This window comes from Zeus faber, assembly GCF_960531495.2.
Source record: "Zeus faber genome assembly, chromosome: 9".
In the NCBI taxonomy this organism is placed as follows: domain Eukaryota; kingdom Metazoa; phylum Chordata; class Actinopteri; order Zeiformes; family Zeidae; genus Zeus; species Zeus faber.
In genome coordinates this window covers 27,919,622-27,935,253 of record NC_137197.1, presented here as the reverse complement: position 1 = coordinate 27,935,253, position 15,632 = coordinate 27,919,622, and the positions used below count along the sequence as shown (strand labels likewise).

The window sequence follows — 15,632 nt, the reverse complement described above, 5'->3', positions numbered from 1 at the left end:
CACACGCATACTGTGTTTTCAGGTTTTCGGAAGCAAAGCATCATGAGCTCTATTTCCACAAATTTTCCAAGAGTTTTGTGATAACACTTTTTTTGTTCACACTAAACAAACCTCACTGAGTTGATATTTGTTCATATTTGTTAATGCCCTGTATGCAGAATAGGCCACTATGCCAAACATGTACATTTGCTGTTGTTAATTGTAAACTGAGTCTTCCCTCAGTTAAACTCAGTTATAAGACTATAAGTAAGAATTAACATTTGATCGCACTGACATAAAAAATATAGTATTGCTTGAATGGAACAGGTGCAGACACTGAAATACAGTCGTCTCACTTCTGAATCATATTTTGACTAAATGCAAAGAAGTGTTACACTCTGTGCTACTGAGATTTCATTTAAGAATCTGAATTTAAAAAATAATTGCTAATTACGTTGAATGACTTGCCAATAATTAAAAACGAAATGCCGGGCATTAATGGGAAACCGAAATGGGCAGAGAACCCAACGCTGAACCTCTCGTTTAAGATGCGGTCGTCTTGGTTAATTAGGTAATTATTTAATTGGGAAAGGTTGAGAAAATTATTTTCTGCTTCACATGGTGTACTGCGGGTTTCCATGAGATCTCAATTCGGTGAAACTGTCAACTTTGATTAGGCCCTTTGAGAAGCCCTTAAGTTCTAATAGGGCAAACATAGTTATGGCCTAAGTTGACGGACCTCTGCATATACTCTCTAAACATACGTACAATCAACCTCTTTTGATGATTTGCTGCATCATGGTCTACTATATTGAGCCATAACATTACAGACTGTACATGAAACAAAGGTTGGGCGGGCCATGAAACGCCTACGCACCCAGACATTAGTGTGTGAGTGATGCTGCACAGCTCTAGCATATTATCGGAGTGTGCAGTACACTCAAATCGATAGCCAGCTGTCTTGCGAGAACGTTTACTGCAGTCCTTCCAGGACTCATGAGAAGAGCGCTGAGACACGGAGGCAGCGGAAGAGTCAGAGCGAGGTGTCAATGGGGACCGCACTATCGAGGAGGGCTGTACCGGACAAACAGGAGTGGGAGTTAAAGAGAAAAAGCACCTCGCTGAAGTCCAGTGCCCCCAGAGGTGCGGCCAGAATCAGTCTGCGAACCAGGCAGGTCCGAGTGTTCCCCAAGAGGGTGAGGTCGGACAGAGAGCTTTCCGCACGCCAGTCCACGCGCAAAGTACCGTCGATTGCCACTGTCGGAAGGAAGAGAGCGCAGATGAAGGGCAGGAAATTAAATCGCCATGCCAACCATGCTTCCAGAGAATCTAACGCGATCACTTGTGGGCTTTAAGCGCAAGGGATATAGGGATATGGGTAATAGGGATATGGGTCATAGGGAGCCTATCACATGATGATATCTCACTGCAGTTATCCCCAAATGACACACACTCACACAGGGTGTCAACAAATGGCCAAACTGAATATCACTGCCCAGTTTTGAACGATGTTCACGGTTTTATGGGAATACTTGAAGTGAGATAACACAGGTTGGGGATGGTGGTGGCAGGGGAGTGGGTTCACTTCCGTGCACTGTACTCATGCTGCGTCATGCAAGCCAGGGACTTTTAGAGATTTGAATTTTGAGCGCAATGACCATCTACAATGATGTGAACCTTGCACAACGCCCTGTAGCTTAAGTCTCTTTGCTCAGCTACACAAAATTGACCTTTACAGTGGCTGTACACTTAGCAACGCAGGCTGACAGGCCACGATAGCCAAAATGGTAAAGGCACTAATGGGCCTGTTCTCCAGCATTAAATCTCGTAGAAGACAGAGCAGCGTCGAGCATAACAATTCAGGACCTGGACAGCTCGCATCAGGCATAAATGTAACCATATGCCGAGCGCTGGAGCTGTCTGGGCACTGTGCAGGCATGTGTGTGACTTTAAGTCTGTCTGAGTGTCTGTGTGACGTCCACCTGTTACATCAAATTTGCAAAACAAGACCAACAAGGTGTGCTTCTAAATGTCAGCGCACGGCTCCTCTTTCCAGCCCTCCACCCCAGAGAGGCGTCTCTGCTTAATGCCCTGAGAAATGGACAAATAGTCGCACGATAAGTCGCCGAAACCCATCTCTGATATTGATTCCAATATCGAGAGCGATCACTCAACCCAGCATCAAACACCTGCCGTTTAACGCGCCGGGCTCATGTTGCCGCGGCCACTTCGGCGTGTGCCATTTAATTGGACGTGATGAAATCGAATGCCCTGGGGTTCACTGGATCGTTGAATCTAGGCCACCACCTCGGTTAATGAAGATATTGTTCGGAGGGGTGAAAGACGTACGCCGCGCTTTGTAGCGCCAGATTGATACACATAATGCAGCGGTTATTTGAGCCCGGTCACGTCGGGAGAGTTGGTGTGTGTATCTGTGTGTGGGTTCCACTCCATGGGTGAGTCGTCTGCAGGAATCATCACGATATTGCGCGACGGTAGCAGGCAGAACTTTTCATACATCCTGCTTACATATTTGGGGCACAACACGGCAACTTAGAGCAATCTTTCAAATATTCTTGAAAGTCCCTCACAAATCTGGGAGGCCATTTCAAATCCAACTGTTTAGCGGACCAGGAATTTAGGTAATATGTACGTGGCTGACTTCAAATCTGATAATGGGAGAGGTTGAAAAGCACAGAGCCAAAGACAAGGACACGTCATCCAGCCTAATGGGAGGATCACTGTAATCGGAAGCAGAATCTCAGGCTGTGCCTTGGATTCCAGTCAGACAGTCGAGCGCCGACAATGATCAGACACAGAGGTTATTAACGCCGGGCGATCAGACTGCAACCTGCGGCTGTTTTCCACAGCGTGCAGATCTCCTGTGACGGCTCTCGGTCATCAGCCATCTGTGGCCAATTTGTTAATTTTCTCCAAGTCTCTTTATTATCTTAATTAATCACTGTCAAAAGAAGAAAAAAAACAGGCTTCAAACTTTAGAGATCTCTTCACTGAATAGCGGAAGTAACGTTTATTTTCTTTCCGTCTCTGTCTCTTTCTTTCTCATTCATTTTCTCGCTCTCTCTTTCACTCTCTCTCTCTCTCTCTCTCTCTCTCTCGCGCGCGCGCGCCACGATCTCGTTGTCGTGGAAACAGCAGATGGAGACCATGGACGTGCATTTCTCTCCTCTCCTCTTCTCCTCTGTCTTTCGGTCTCTCTGCGAGACTTTGTGAGGGAATCAACAAAATTAGGTCACGACCAGCTGTGATCTGATGTCAGAGGCTAAACCTGGGCATCAACAGGCAAACAGGTGGCTGTTGCTGACCTGTTCGATTGTACAGCCATGACTACTATATAGATGGGGGGTTGGCAGGCTGATATGATATTTACATAAATTATACGAATGTATACGTTTTTCCCCGCCACTACTCTCCAGTCGGTCCTGCAACCTAAAATAAGTTTGATTCCCTCGATTTAGAGGGAAACAGAAGAAAATAAGATTCTCTTGAGGGCGTTGGTAGCGGGTTATAGATCAGTGTCAAACTCATTTTAGGTCGTGGGCCGCAGGGCTTTTCATTAAACCGTGATAATTCCTGGCTCTTTCGGGTTAATAAAGTCGGCGTCAAACATATGATTTTTTTTTTTTTCACAGCCTAGTCTCACACCTCTGCAATGATGACTACCCAGAATTTCCTTTTTTACGTATTTTGTTGTATTTTATGATACAGATTTATTATAGATTGACTCTACTACCTTAGAGACCTCAACTAAACGATTTGATTTGGCTGTATCTGTACTAACTGCACACATAGAGATAATAACCAAGTGGAAATATTGCAGATTTTGCAATTAAAGAATTTTTGTAACAAATTTTTCCGCTGCTTTTTTTTTTTTTTTTTTTTTTTACCCAAATCATACCGCTTGGACCCCTTCTGCCGGCCTAATCCGACCCCCGGGCCATAACTTTGACGGGCCTGAATAAGAGGAAACATTAGAAAATAAGCTACACATCACCAAGTGCACAACTGCACCGGCACATGGATGGATTTGACAAAAAGACCCGCAGACGTCATTAACGGGAATGGACGGATCGATGCGGTCAGACACGGTGAGATTTGTGGCCGGCGGCTCCGGGGTCCAGGCTCAAACGGATACGATTCTGAGGTGGGTTGGGGTGGGGGCAGGGGGAGACATGGCAGACAAGGGGGTAAACAACCGTTCGAGCACGAATACATGCGGTGGCAAACGGGAGCTGGTTTCTTGGCAACAGCAAGTCATACACTACGCCGAGCCTGCGAGCGGCTATGGCGCCGGGGTCGGAATTGGGCATCTTCCGCGATTGTGACGAGAAAGGGAGACCGGTCAGATCGTAGCCGACACTGTGGTCATGGGGATGACGAGACAACCGCGGGGGACGCGTTCAAGAAATCGATTTCCGCAGCTAAACGGTGTCGGTGCTCTGAACACCAGGGGAGTCCTCTGGTCACAAACACCTCTGCCTCCAAAAAAAGCAAAAGATCCTGTGGTTCGCGTTGCATCGCGATGGTTTAGACTGTCAGCGGCAGCGGCACCACCCACCCGACAGCACCCCCACCGCCACCCAGCCCTCTCTATCTCTCTCTTAAGTCCTGATCATCCCCGTCGATTAAACGGTGGGGGGGTTTTTTTTGTATTGTTTTACGTTATCCATTGCGGTGCATGCACGGCAGAGCTCCAATACACACACGCGAAGCCTGTGCGGAAAGCGGAGAACCAGGCTGTCCTCTACAGCCTGCTTTTCACCGGAGCAGAACGGGGGAGATAACTCTTACCGAGTGGCGCTCTGGAGCTGATGCAGCCCATGTTCTCGCAGCGGCACGGGCAATTTGTTTCTGTTTCTTAATTTGTATGCCTTAATAATTTTCCTCCTGTTTTATGTAAAAAAATAAATAAAAAATAAAGGCATGAAAAGAGACCCACAGCGTACCTCTTCGGACGGGCGCTTCTCGGACTCTGCTGCTCTGGTCACACCGCTCCGGTGATGCCGAGGGCGGGGGGAGATCCGGTCATCACTGTGGCTCCTTCTGTGTTGTTGTTGTTGTGGGGTTGTTGTTTTTTTGTTTGTTTGTTTTTTGGTTGTTGTTCTTTTTTACGAATTCAGCCCTGGATCACACGCACATTTCGTGAAGCTTTATTCAATTTTCATTTTCATTTTCCAAATGATATAATGTCTCATGAATTTGACTTTCCCTAGAGCTCTGCCTACGTCACCAGCGGACTGGTCGATCCCTGCGGTTCAGCACCACAGCGAGGGGACAGCGCTCCTCCAGAGGGACATGGAGAGGGAGGTGGCGGCTCTCTCTCTCTCTCTCTCTCTCTCTCTCTCCCTGTCTCTCTCTCTCTCTCTCTCTCTCTCTCCCCTCTCTCTCTCTCTCTCTCTCTCTCTCTCTCTCTCTCTAACTCTCCCTGTCTCTCTCTCTCTCTCTCTCTCTCTCTCTGTCTCTCGGGGGGTTCCCCCTCGTCAGGCACTGCCAGTCATGTCCGCACACCAGCACGGAACACCGGTCTCCGCGTTCTGTGTGCGCTCTGCTGCCGCCCACCTGGTCCAGGTCGTGGAGCTTGGGAGTTCAAGCCCCTTCTCCTCCTTGGTTTTATACCAACAGCCGGAGAGTTTCCGCCTCCTCGTATCTTTTTAACCCCACTAGTGATGAGAGGAATGCGGTCTGATTGGCTGGTGTCACCTCCCCGACAGGCCAACATGGGAATGGGGGCGGAGATAGGAGGAGGGCAGTGACAACTCCCCACTAGTTCTGCTGGAAGAGGTTGGGGCTGTTGAGTAGAGCTCACCCAAACTGGGGTCTGCGGCTCCTTTAAGGGTCCGTGAAAGGGTCTCTGTGTTGTGTGGATCATGGGATGTTATCAAATGTTATTGTTTTGAAGCCTGATTTTGCACTCCATGCAAATTACACAGCATTCTATTATAGGCACTAGAATGTAGTGTTGACCCGACAGCCACGTCCGGTTACAGTGTTGTGCAATGAAGGAAGGCAAGTTCCCACTTTGTTTCCATTTTCAGCCAGAACATGTTCAGTTTTCACTTTGTATCTCGCAAATTGTTTAGGCCCATATGCAACCAAAAGAACAAAAAGGAAAATATGTATTCTCCAGGCCATCTTCACCTTTAAGGGCATCATCAAAGTTCACTGGCTGACTATAGTCCAGTTCCCAGTGCACACAAACAAAATGTTCCCAAAATAAGGTTGACATTTGTTCGAATCCATGTTCACCCTCATAGGAAACGCATACAGTATATAGTGCACTCAAAGGGAACGGGGTAGAGCAGAGGAAAGGATTGTGTCATATTGAAAAGAGACCCACTCCAATACACAGGTGGACCGGCAATGAAGCATCCTCTGCTCCCTCCACTCTCTTCTTTCTTTCTCTCACACTGAACACCCACCAGGGGGCTAAACATAGCCCAGCAGTGGAGCTGACCCAGGCTGCCACTCCTCCAATACGCTTATTATGTCTTATTCCAGAGAACAACCCGTGGGAGGCTTACAATCCATGAGAACAGAGAGGGCCCTGAAAAGCATTTGGCAACAATCTTTGAATGGAGGCGCTCTTACATCTCGATCAGGCCTCATTTAAAGATCAGGATCAGGGTGAATCTTTGGCATTCAATAGGAATAAAACCCATGGGAGCCCCACTTTTCCTCTTTCCCTCTGTGAATGTATGTGTGAGATAGACAAGTTGGGGGGGGGGGGGGGTCGATGGTTTTTTGTAGTGATAAAAGTTTTGAATCTTTTTTTTAGATTTGCTTCCTGACGAGTCATTCGATTGTCCAACTCTTCGTCTGTTTGATTCAGCCGGCGTAAAGCGAGGGAGGACTTCCGGTGAACAAGGAACAAGAGCCAGTTCAGCTCGGTTGGACACGGAATTCTCGCAAAGAAAGAAAAACAAAAACAATTCTGTCAAAACTATTTATTTAGGAGGAATAATGCAAAGAGTGGATTCCAAAATAATCAAAATCATTTAGTCACATTCAACATTAAAGATATCAAAGGCACTTTCCCCACATTAATTGAGCCCTTTAAAGAATCTCTCACTTGCTGGCTCACTGAATCGAAAATCAAGGAGCTTCTCTGGGACCGTTGCTCTTTTCATTGATTCGTTTCGAGTCTGAACGAATGGCTCTTTTGCCGGAGTCACTCCTGACTGACGATTCATTTAAAAGATTCATTCGATACGAACGAATCGCCCGCAACTCTTCATTACACTGCTACCTCACTCTCCAGAGTCCTCTAGGTCTTTCTGCGACCAAAGGAACAGTGGAATCCCAGGATGATATATCTATAGATATATCATGTAGTAGAGAGTGATTTAGGACACGTGGAGCGCCCGAGCTTCCCAAACCTGACTGGAAATATGACTTGGTTGCATCTAGAGTTGTGGAAAGCAGTCTTGCATGCACATGGCTTCAAATAACTAATTATAGGGTACAATAGCAGAATTTTACTATTTAGTATCAGTATTTTCATACAGCCGTCGCATTAAAGAAATGTTCCTTGCATGTGCCATTCGACCGCACTGCGCACAGAGACCCAGATCGGCAGTGCTGCAAACAGATGTTACTCCCACACAACTGCAACGGCCGTGGCACGCGTTGATCGTCCTGGAGCTCTAGCGACATCCACAGGACATCTTGAAAGCAACCGCAGCCGTGGGGCGCGGAGGTCCGGAGGCCTGTTGTACAGTGGGAGTGGGGTTTGCAGAAACCCTTTGGAATACAGTGGGATAAAATAACTTGCTCTCGGCTGTCATTTCACATTTGTCAAACACATTCAAACATATTTTTGTTTTAAGGCTAATAGGCCTTGAACAGATCAAAAAAAAAAAACAGCTGTAAAATAAAATTCCAAATGTTCAGGATAACTGAAAAAAATGGAGACAGACAACATTTAGGTGATCATTTAATATTTGACATTGTTAAATGTCTGGAGCTCAGCGAGTTTTGGAGATCAAAGTAGACTTAATCAGAGTCAGATAAATGCGGCAGTTTCCCAGTCCTATTTCCCTCTGCTTTCCTGCCAAAATTCCATTTTTTTTTGTGCAGTGCATGAAGATCCAAATTTCATTATTGAAGTCGATGCCAACATATAGCGTATATTTTTGATTTATATCAAAATCCATAGTCCCGCAGAACAGAACAATGCCTCGTTGCTTTCATCAGGTGATAAAAAAAAAAATAACATAAAAACCTCTCCATTCACATTCTCCTCCCTCCCCCATCAGTACAGCATGGCGGCCAGGAGCGCGGCGGACACCAAACCGAGCGTCTCTGCGGCCCTTGAAGCCGGCGCCGCGTTCCTGTTGCCGGCGATGCTGCTGCTGCTGCTGGCCTCCATGTGAGGGGTTGAGCGCTGCTGGACCCGGCAGTGGCGGCGGTCGCTGCCCACGCAGGCGGCGTACGCCATGGCGTGGGCTATGTAGTTCTGCTCCTGGACGCCCTGGAAGAGGTGCGCCATGGGCCCGCGGGCCAGCACCGCCACGTCCTCCCCACCGTGGGTGGTCGACTTCATGGGCGCTGCCGACTGCTGCACGTAGTCTTTAGTCTCTGGAGTAACAGACACATTGGTATAATCAGGAATAGTTCAATTAGATTAAATTTAAAAAAATATATATATATACAGTGTATACAGACCACACCTGGACCCTATACTTGGACTGACTTGTCTACCCAATAAGGATCTTTTTCCCTTTACTGTCTAACATACTTTCTTATAATAAAAAAAACATTTTAATAAAAAACTCTCTCCTACTCTTTTAGTGCTACTTATTCCTAGAGAATGTTTGGTTGTGACCGTGACATGCTGTTGGTTCGATACTGTGACAAAATAAATGTAGTTATTGTAAGTCAATTTGGACAAAAGCGTCTGATCAATGACGTAATGTAATGCAGATATTCCACCAAACTGCTTCCGTATGTCCTCATTACAGATGAGGCTAGAGCCAGTTTGAATAACTGCCGATTACAGACTTGTCAAGGCTAATACTGTCTAGGGTAAATGCAAATAACATTTTTAAAGGGTTTAAAAAATATATATTGAGATACATGCATTTATCATTTTCTATTTTGTAAAATAAATGTATTATGTCTATTAAAGACTTTGCTTTGTTTGATTTTTTGACATAATGTGTTAAAAATGTCAGGCGGTACAACCATAAATGATATCATTTTTTGACTTCTAAGCCACAGAACTCCCAAAATGACTCCACCTATTTAAGAATTGAAAGTGGTTTCAGATTTCAATTGATCATACTTTATAGAGATATTTTCTATTTGACATCTGTCTTAGTATCGCGTTTGTATTAATGATAATTGATTCGGTCACAACAAAAGAGAGTCGTGTTGTTGACCCAGTAATAGCTGACTGTGTCTTACTTGTGTTGACTTTGCCGATGTCGGGACGCCTCCCGTCTGTGATTTTGTAGCCAGGTCCATTGCCGTACAACAGGGTGGTGTGTGGCATCATGTCCAAGGCCCACAGTGGGGATTTACCTTCAAAGAGATTCCTCTTTAAGGTCTATGAGGGCTTTGAAAGGATACAATCTACAAAGGTACAGGTATCTAGTGCCGGTCAATACACAATATACACCACACACACACACACACACACATGCGCACACCATTTGTTCTTCTTTCCATCAATGGCTCTTGCGTACACAATGGTACACAATGGCACACACACACACACACACACACGGAATGGCTTTGTCCTGAAGGGAACGGGAGAGTTTTATTTTTTTGTTGTCGCGAGAGGTCTCAGTCTGAGGGCAGCGCCGGGTCGTTCGTTGAGCCTCTCTCTCCGCTTCCCTCCTCTCTCCAGATGAGTCGTTAGCCCCTGTAGTCCACCCCCACCATCCCCCCCTTCCCCCCTGTCCTACCCCTGCCTCACCCCTGTTCTCTCCCCCCACCTCAACAGCTGATGAAGTACTCTGTGTTTCACTGGCGCATTAATCACCGCAGCCCGGGAGCACTGCAGCACCACTACTGTTGGGGGGCGGTCAGGAGAGGAGGAAAGGCGGAAAGAGCGAGAGAGAGCGAGAGAGAGAGAGAGAGAAGGAGAGAGAGAGAGAAAGAGGGGGACACAATAGGAGAAAGTGAAAGTGTCAAGAAGCAGAGAGGGTCGTGAAAGGCAAAGAAAGTAGAGGCAAGGTAGAAGGGGGTACTGAAATAGATAAGGGAGGAGAGATAAGAGAGAGAGAGAGAGAGAACAAAAAAAGCAATGATAGGGATAGTAGGGGGAGAAGCGGAGAGATGGGTGGAGAAAAAGCAACGTCAGCTGACTCATCACGGCTCATTTAACGCGGCGAGGGTCCAGGAGAGTCTCCGGGTGTGAGGGAGGGACCTACAAGGTGAAGGCTGAATAGAATCCTAAATAAATAAAAAAGGTGAGATTGGCGGAGAGGAAAAGAAGTTGAGAGAGAGAGAGAGAGAGAGGCCTGCAGGCTGCATGTGTTTACCCGGGCTGTAATTGCAGGAGAAGAGAAAGAGAGAGGAGAGGCAAGAGGAAATGTCAAGGTGCCGGTGGCGCTGGCAGACCTGAGCTGAGAGGGGAGCAAACAGAGGGACACACACACACACACACACACACACACACACACACACACACACACACACACACACCTTTTGTGGCTGCACACCTGTCTTAGGGTTTATAAACACACCTGTGGGAAGTGAGTAGGAGGGGAGCTCAGATGGATTAGAACAAAAGCTATGTGGGGTGGGGGGCTCAAAGGGGGTGTCTCTGCTGTCAGGAGGGGAGCAGGGGGAGAGAGGAGAGACAGAGCGGGCGAGGCGGAGAAGAAACAATGAGGGGGCAGAACAGGGGCACCGGTAAACCAGAGGTGAGGGGGTCAAAGAGGAGGGGGATGGTTATGGTGGAGATGGGCGGTGGGAGGGCATACTTTACTCTATTTTACCCAGAATGCTGTTGCCCCTGAAGGGGTATCCCGTGAAGATGAAAGGGTGTGAGTGGTCGGCGGTCACCAGGGTGAGCGTCTCCCTCTCATCGGTCAGCGCCAGGCCCTTCGCCACGGCCCCGTCAAGGGCCACAGTCTCGTGGAGGGCCATGAAGCCTCGGCCTTTATGGTGGGCCTGGTCGATACGGCCACCTGACCCAGAGAGAGAGGGGGAGAGTGAGAGAGGGAGGGGTGGATGAAAAGATGGGTAAGATCAGTAATAACGCGACAAATTGTCTTGAGGAAGGACATCAAGACACTTTCCTAGTCACTGACCCAAAAGTCGGACTGAAAGACACAAATTAATCTCAACTCACTCAACAAAGTCAAAACAAACACTTGAAATTCACATTCCTACCAGCAGGGGGCATTGACAGTGCACCACTGCTTTCCTGCTCCTCACATTAAACAATAAAAATAGACCCAGGCTAATGGGATCCCTGCTCACACCCATCCCACCATTAGACATCGATGTAAGGCTACGTTCACACTGCAGGCAAAAGTGGCCCAAATCCGCTCATATGTGATGCTCGCTGCATTTCATGAATATTACCAGATCTAAAAATAGTGTTTGTGTGTGTGTCCTCTGAGGGACGCAATTTGCGCACATTGTATTTTCATTTTATATATATATAATTAAACTAAATGTACTTATTGAACGAAACAAAAAAGGCACTGTCTGGATTTAAAAGCTTCATCTGCAAGCTTGAGCCAAGGTACACGGTCCGTGCATTTGGCTGTCATGTTTACTTCCTTACGACAGCGTACTGCGTGTGAAGTCTACGTTATTTCTGTGCAGTGCAGTCAGTTCAGGACCATCTCCATTTCACACTGGAATCTGATATTGGCCACATTTGAATAACAATGTCAACAGCCAAACAAAAACATCGGATCTGAGCAATAAATCCCAAATGAGCGCCATGGCTTGCAGTGTGAACGTAGTCTAAACACCCCCCCCACGCCATAAATCCGTTCAATCAATATTTCAAATGGATGTGGCCGGGCCAATTACAAGACCCTGGCCTATTTTTAAATAGCGAACTTCTTCCTCCCTATGGGCTTTTGTTATCCTCCCTTCGTGTGACTTATTGATAGATTAATGAGGGGACAGAGGGGGAGGGAGACTTTGGGAGGGGGTGAGCGAGTCTCCTCACCCTCCACCAGCAGGAAGAAGCCCTTGGGGTTCCTGCGAAGGATGCGGATTGCCTTTTCCGTGGCTTCCGCGATGGATGGGTCCATCTGGGCGTCCCTGTCCTGCTCGAAGCGCATGTCCCCGGGCTCAAACAGCGCTGACGGTGGGAAGGGGGGATATATAAATAATAAATACATGAATAAATAAAAATGGTTATCACTGAAATTCATGCATTTGGCAATGAAAAAAGATCAAGAAACAAGAAAAAAATAATCCTAAAATAAACAATAAACAAGGAACAAATTGTACCCCAAAAAAAAATCAACAAATAAGAAAAATAAACATAAAAATAAACAATGAAAAAAAAATGAACAGTTAGAAAAAAGCATGAAACATTTATTAAATTTTTTTTTTCATGAAAAAAAAAATTCAAATAAAACTAACCCACGTACCCATGAGGTAATCGGTGGTTTCGGGGTCGACGGCGTCAAAGTCCTTTCTGTTCCACACATAGCGGGCCACCTTTTGTGACGCAACAATGACAACAACAACAACAACAACAACAACAACACCGCACAGGATCTTTAGGATACACATGAAGTGGGAGTAGTAAACGTCTTTGTGTGTGTGTGTGTGTGTGTGTGCATGTGTGTGTGTGCCTGTGTTCGACGTGCCTGCGTGCGTCTTGTGGAGTTAACCGTGCATTGCAAAGCAAGCATTGTTTTTAATCTCCCTTTCTCAGTAGACTATGTTGTAACAATAATAATAATAATGACAATAGTAATAATGACGACTAATTTGGACTCGACCGATGAGGACGCGTTCAGAACATCTACCTCACAAATATTCATATCATGCCCAGAAAATAAATCCACTACCTGCTCGTCGTCTGGACTTTCTCGTCTCCTTTTTCCTAGCTGCTAAATAAAGTCATTTATTCTGGAATATGACGCATTAAAACACTGTAGTTGCGAAAGTCGGGAAAGTAGTTATTGTCCTCTTTCTCCCCACTGAAACACACAGTGGTGCCTGCTCAAATATGGCTTTGATTATTGGGTGACGATCGATCGGCAGCAAAAATTTCATGACCGGCCCAGCCCTAGTTACTGGTGCTACCAGTGTAACACGGTGTTTGGGCATACAGTACATCAGTTACATTATTTGCCCACCGTTGTTTTTTAAAGTAGAAATAAAACCCATTGAGTTCGTTTTCGCGTATCAGCGCCCACATTCATCAAATAAAAAAACTCTAATTTGTAAAATGCTAAGCATGTTATCAATTGAAGTCTATTATCTGAGCTCTGGTCAAACCTCTCCCCCTCCCTCCCGCCCTCTCTCTCCCTCTCTCTCCCTCTCTCTCTCTCTCTCTCTCTCTCGATATGCTGTATGTAACTCTGTAACTTTTGGTTTCTATATTGTGCTGTACATTTCCACTGACTCTGTGTGCCGTCCTTCCGGTAATTTTCGACTCGTGTGTCCTATAAAGATGAACGAGAGCGGCCTCTTAGGGCTCATATCATGATATCGAGACCAGTGCACACCATTGCTCTGTACCTCTTCTAATAAATGGACGTAAGTACTCTACGAATCCCTTTACTGACTCTGTCACTTCTTTCTTCAGTCGTATCGGCGGCAAACTACATTCCGTCACAATACTAAGTCGGACGCGACAAACCCGAAGGCGGCTGCTTTTTTCACACAGCAGAGTCGCAGCACAGTCACATTTCACTTATCACGGGAGGTGAGGAGAGATAAAAGGCTATAAACCTTAGATCAGGTCTAGATCGGGACCTGCCTCCCTCTCCATGCGCAAATTGCCGCCGTGATCTCGGTCCGCTGCTTGTCCCTGTTCCTCTCAATAGCACACTGAGAACATTGTGTTTTTATTTTAGATGTACGTCATTTAACTCTGTTTTATTTGACCTTTTAATTTACTACGAAACAAAAAGAAAGGAGCACCGTGCAGCAGCACCGTAAAATGGTAACACCGGTGTTGCCATGAGTTTATAAACCGGTGGGAAAAATTCCTTACCGTGGCATCCCTAGGTCAGAGCTGTTTCTGCGGCATGGGGGGGAGCTAGACAATATTAGTGGTTATTAGTGGTGGTTTTAATGTTGTTGCTGATTGCTGTATACATATACACGGTGAGATTATTCTTATTCAAATAATAATAATTTCAGTGAAATTAATCAAATTCTGTGAAATTCAGAGAATTTTTCAGATAGAGCAGTAGAGTTTACACTCTGAAAGAAAGGATAGATCAATTTTTAAAGATACATATTTTTGGGGGATTTATCAGCCCATGAGGTCATTTCTATCAACTCAGGATTTGTTCCCGAGTGGTTTTTTCCTTTGTTTTAAGAAATTCAAAGAGTGAACATTTCTGACTCAATTTACAAATAATTTTGTTTGATTAAACTTAAATTGTTTTCTATTAATTCAATTTTTGTCTTGTATTTTGTTTGTTTGGTCAATGCAGTAAGCCAAATCACCAACCCATGCTTTTGTTTTTACTTCACGTGAACTTTACTTTGGAATGGAACTTCGACAAGGATTAATTTCACAAGAACGCAAGTACAGATATTGGTACGAATAATCAATATTGCACCTCCTCCACCCCTGTTCGTCCCATTGTCTCTCTGAACTACCTTTCCCATTTTCATGCTCTGCCACTCGCCGATGAGGTTGCGTCCGTCCATCCTCTTGCCCCTGGAGGTGAAGTCCCAGGGGTACTCAGGGTCCTTGGTTCCTTTGGGTGTCATGTACTTCCTCCCACCACCGATTATCACCTGGAGGGGGTTTCACACATACACACACACACACACACACACACACACACACACACACACACACACACACAGACACACAGAAACACAGACATACACACACACACACACACACACACACACACACACACACACACACACTGATCCATCAGCTAACAGGCTGACAGGAGGACCACTGGGGCCGGTTGAAACGCTGGCGTACGTCGATGTCGGTGTTGTTGAGGAGCTGGGAGGCGATGTCCGTGCAGCCGGCATTCTTGGCTGCTGCTGGCATGTCGGCGTCACTGTACCACTTGCGGCTGGCGCTGTGGGCGTAGGTGGCGGCCGGGGTGGCGTGCTGGACCCGTGTGGTGGTCACGATGCCCACGGACTTGCCTTGATAAGAGGGCGACATCAAGGAGGAGGGACATTTCGATCACTGTACCGCATAGTGTCCTTGGGTGGGTTGGACAGTGTTGTGCGCTAAAGGAAATTTTGTCCTCGAAAGACACACAAATAATGGATTTTGTTTGGATTTGGGGTATCGAAACAAGCTCAAATGAGCTACTCAAGCTGGAAAATCTACCTGTGTATCTGAATTAAAGCAGTTCTGTAAAGAAGACTGGGCCCGAAGGCTGCAGTTACAGTATCGTTGTTAAAGGCGGAACAACCAGTTATTACCTTTAGGGGGGCATTTATTTTTTCACATTGGTGTTATGGTTGTTTGATCACTTTTTTTCATATTAAAT

General features: G+C 46.1%; 1 protein-coding gene across 1 annotated transcript in view; it reads right to left on the bottom strand.

Moving 5' to 3' along the window:
• Positions 1–8,251: 8,251 nt before the first annotated feature.
• Positions 8,252–15,632, bottom strand: part of alp3 (alkaline phosphatase 3) — a gene marked incomplete at its 3' end in the record, with an annotated part of 10,240 nt that continues 2,859 nt past the window's right edge. The window contains exons 4-10 of the mRNA XM_080006753.1: positions 15,107–15,279; positions 14,767–14,907; positions 12,570–12,639; positions 12,140–12,274; positions 10,947–11,138; positions 9,406–9,522; positions 8,252–8,577 (exon numbers count right to left, since the gene is read on the bottom strand). Of these exons, the coding sequence (XP_079862879.1) occupies positions 8,252–8,577; positions 9,406–9,522; positions 10,947–11,138; positions 12,140–12,274; positions 12,570–12,639; positions 14,767–14,907; positions 15,107–15,279 (1,154 nt within the window). The remainder of the gene's footprint in view (positions 8,578–9,405; positions 9,523–10,946; positions 11,139–12,139; positions 12,275–12,569; positions 12,640–14,766; positions 14,908–15,106; positions 15,280–15,632) is intronic.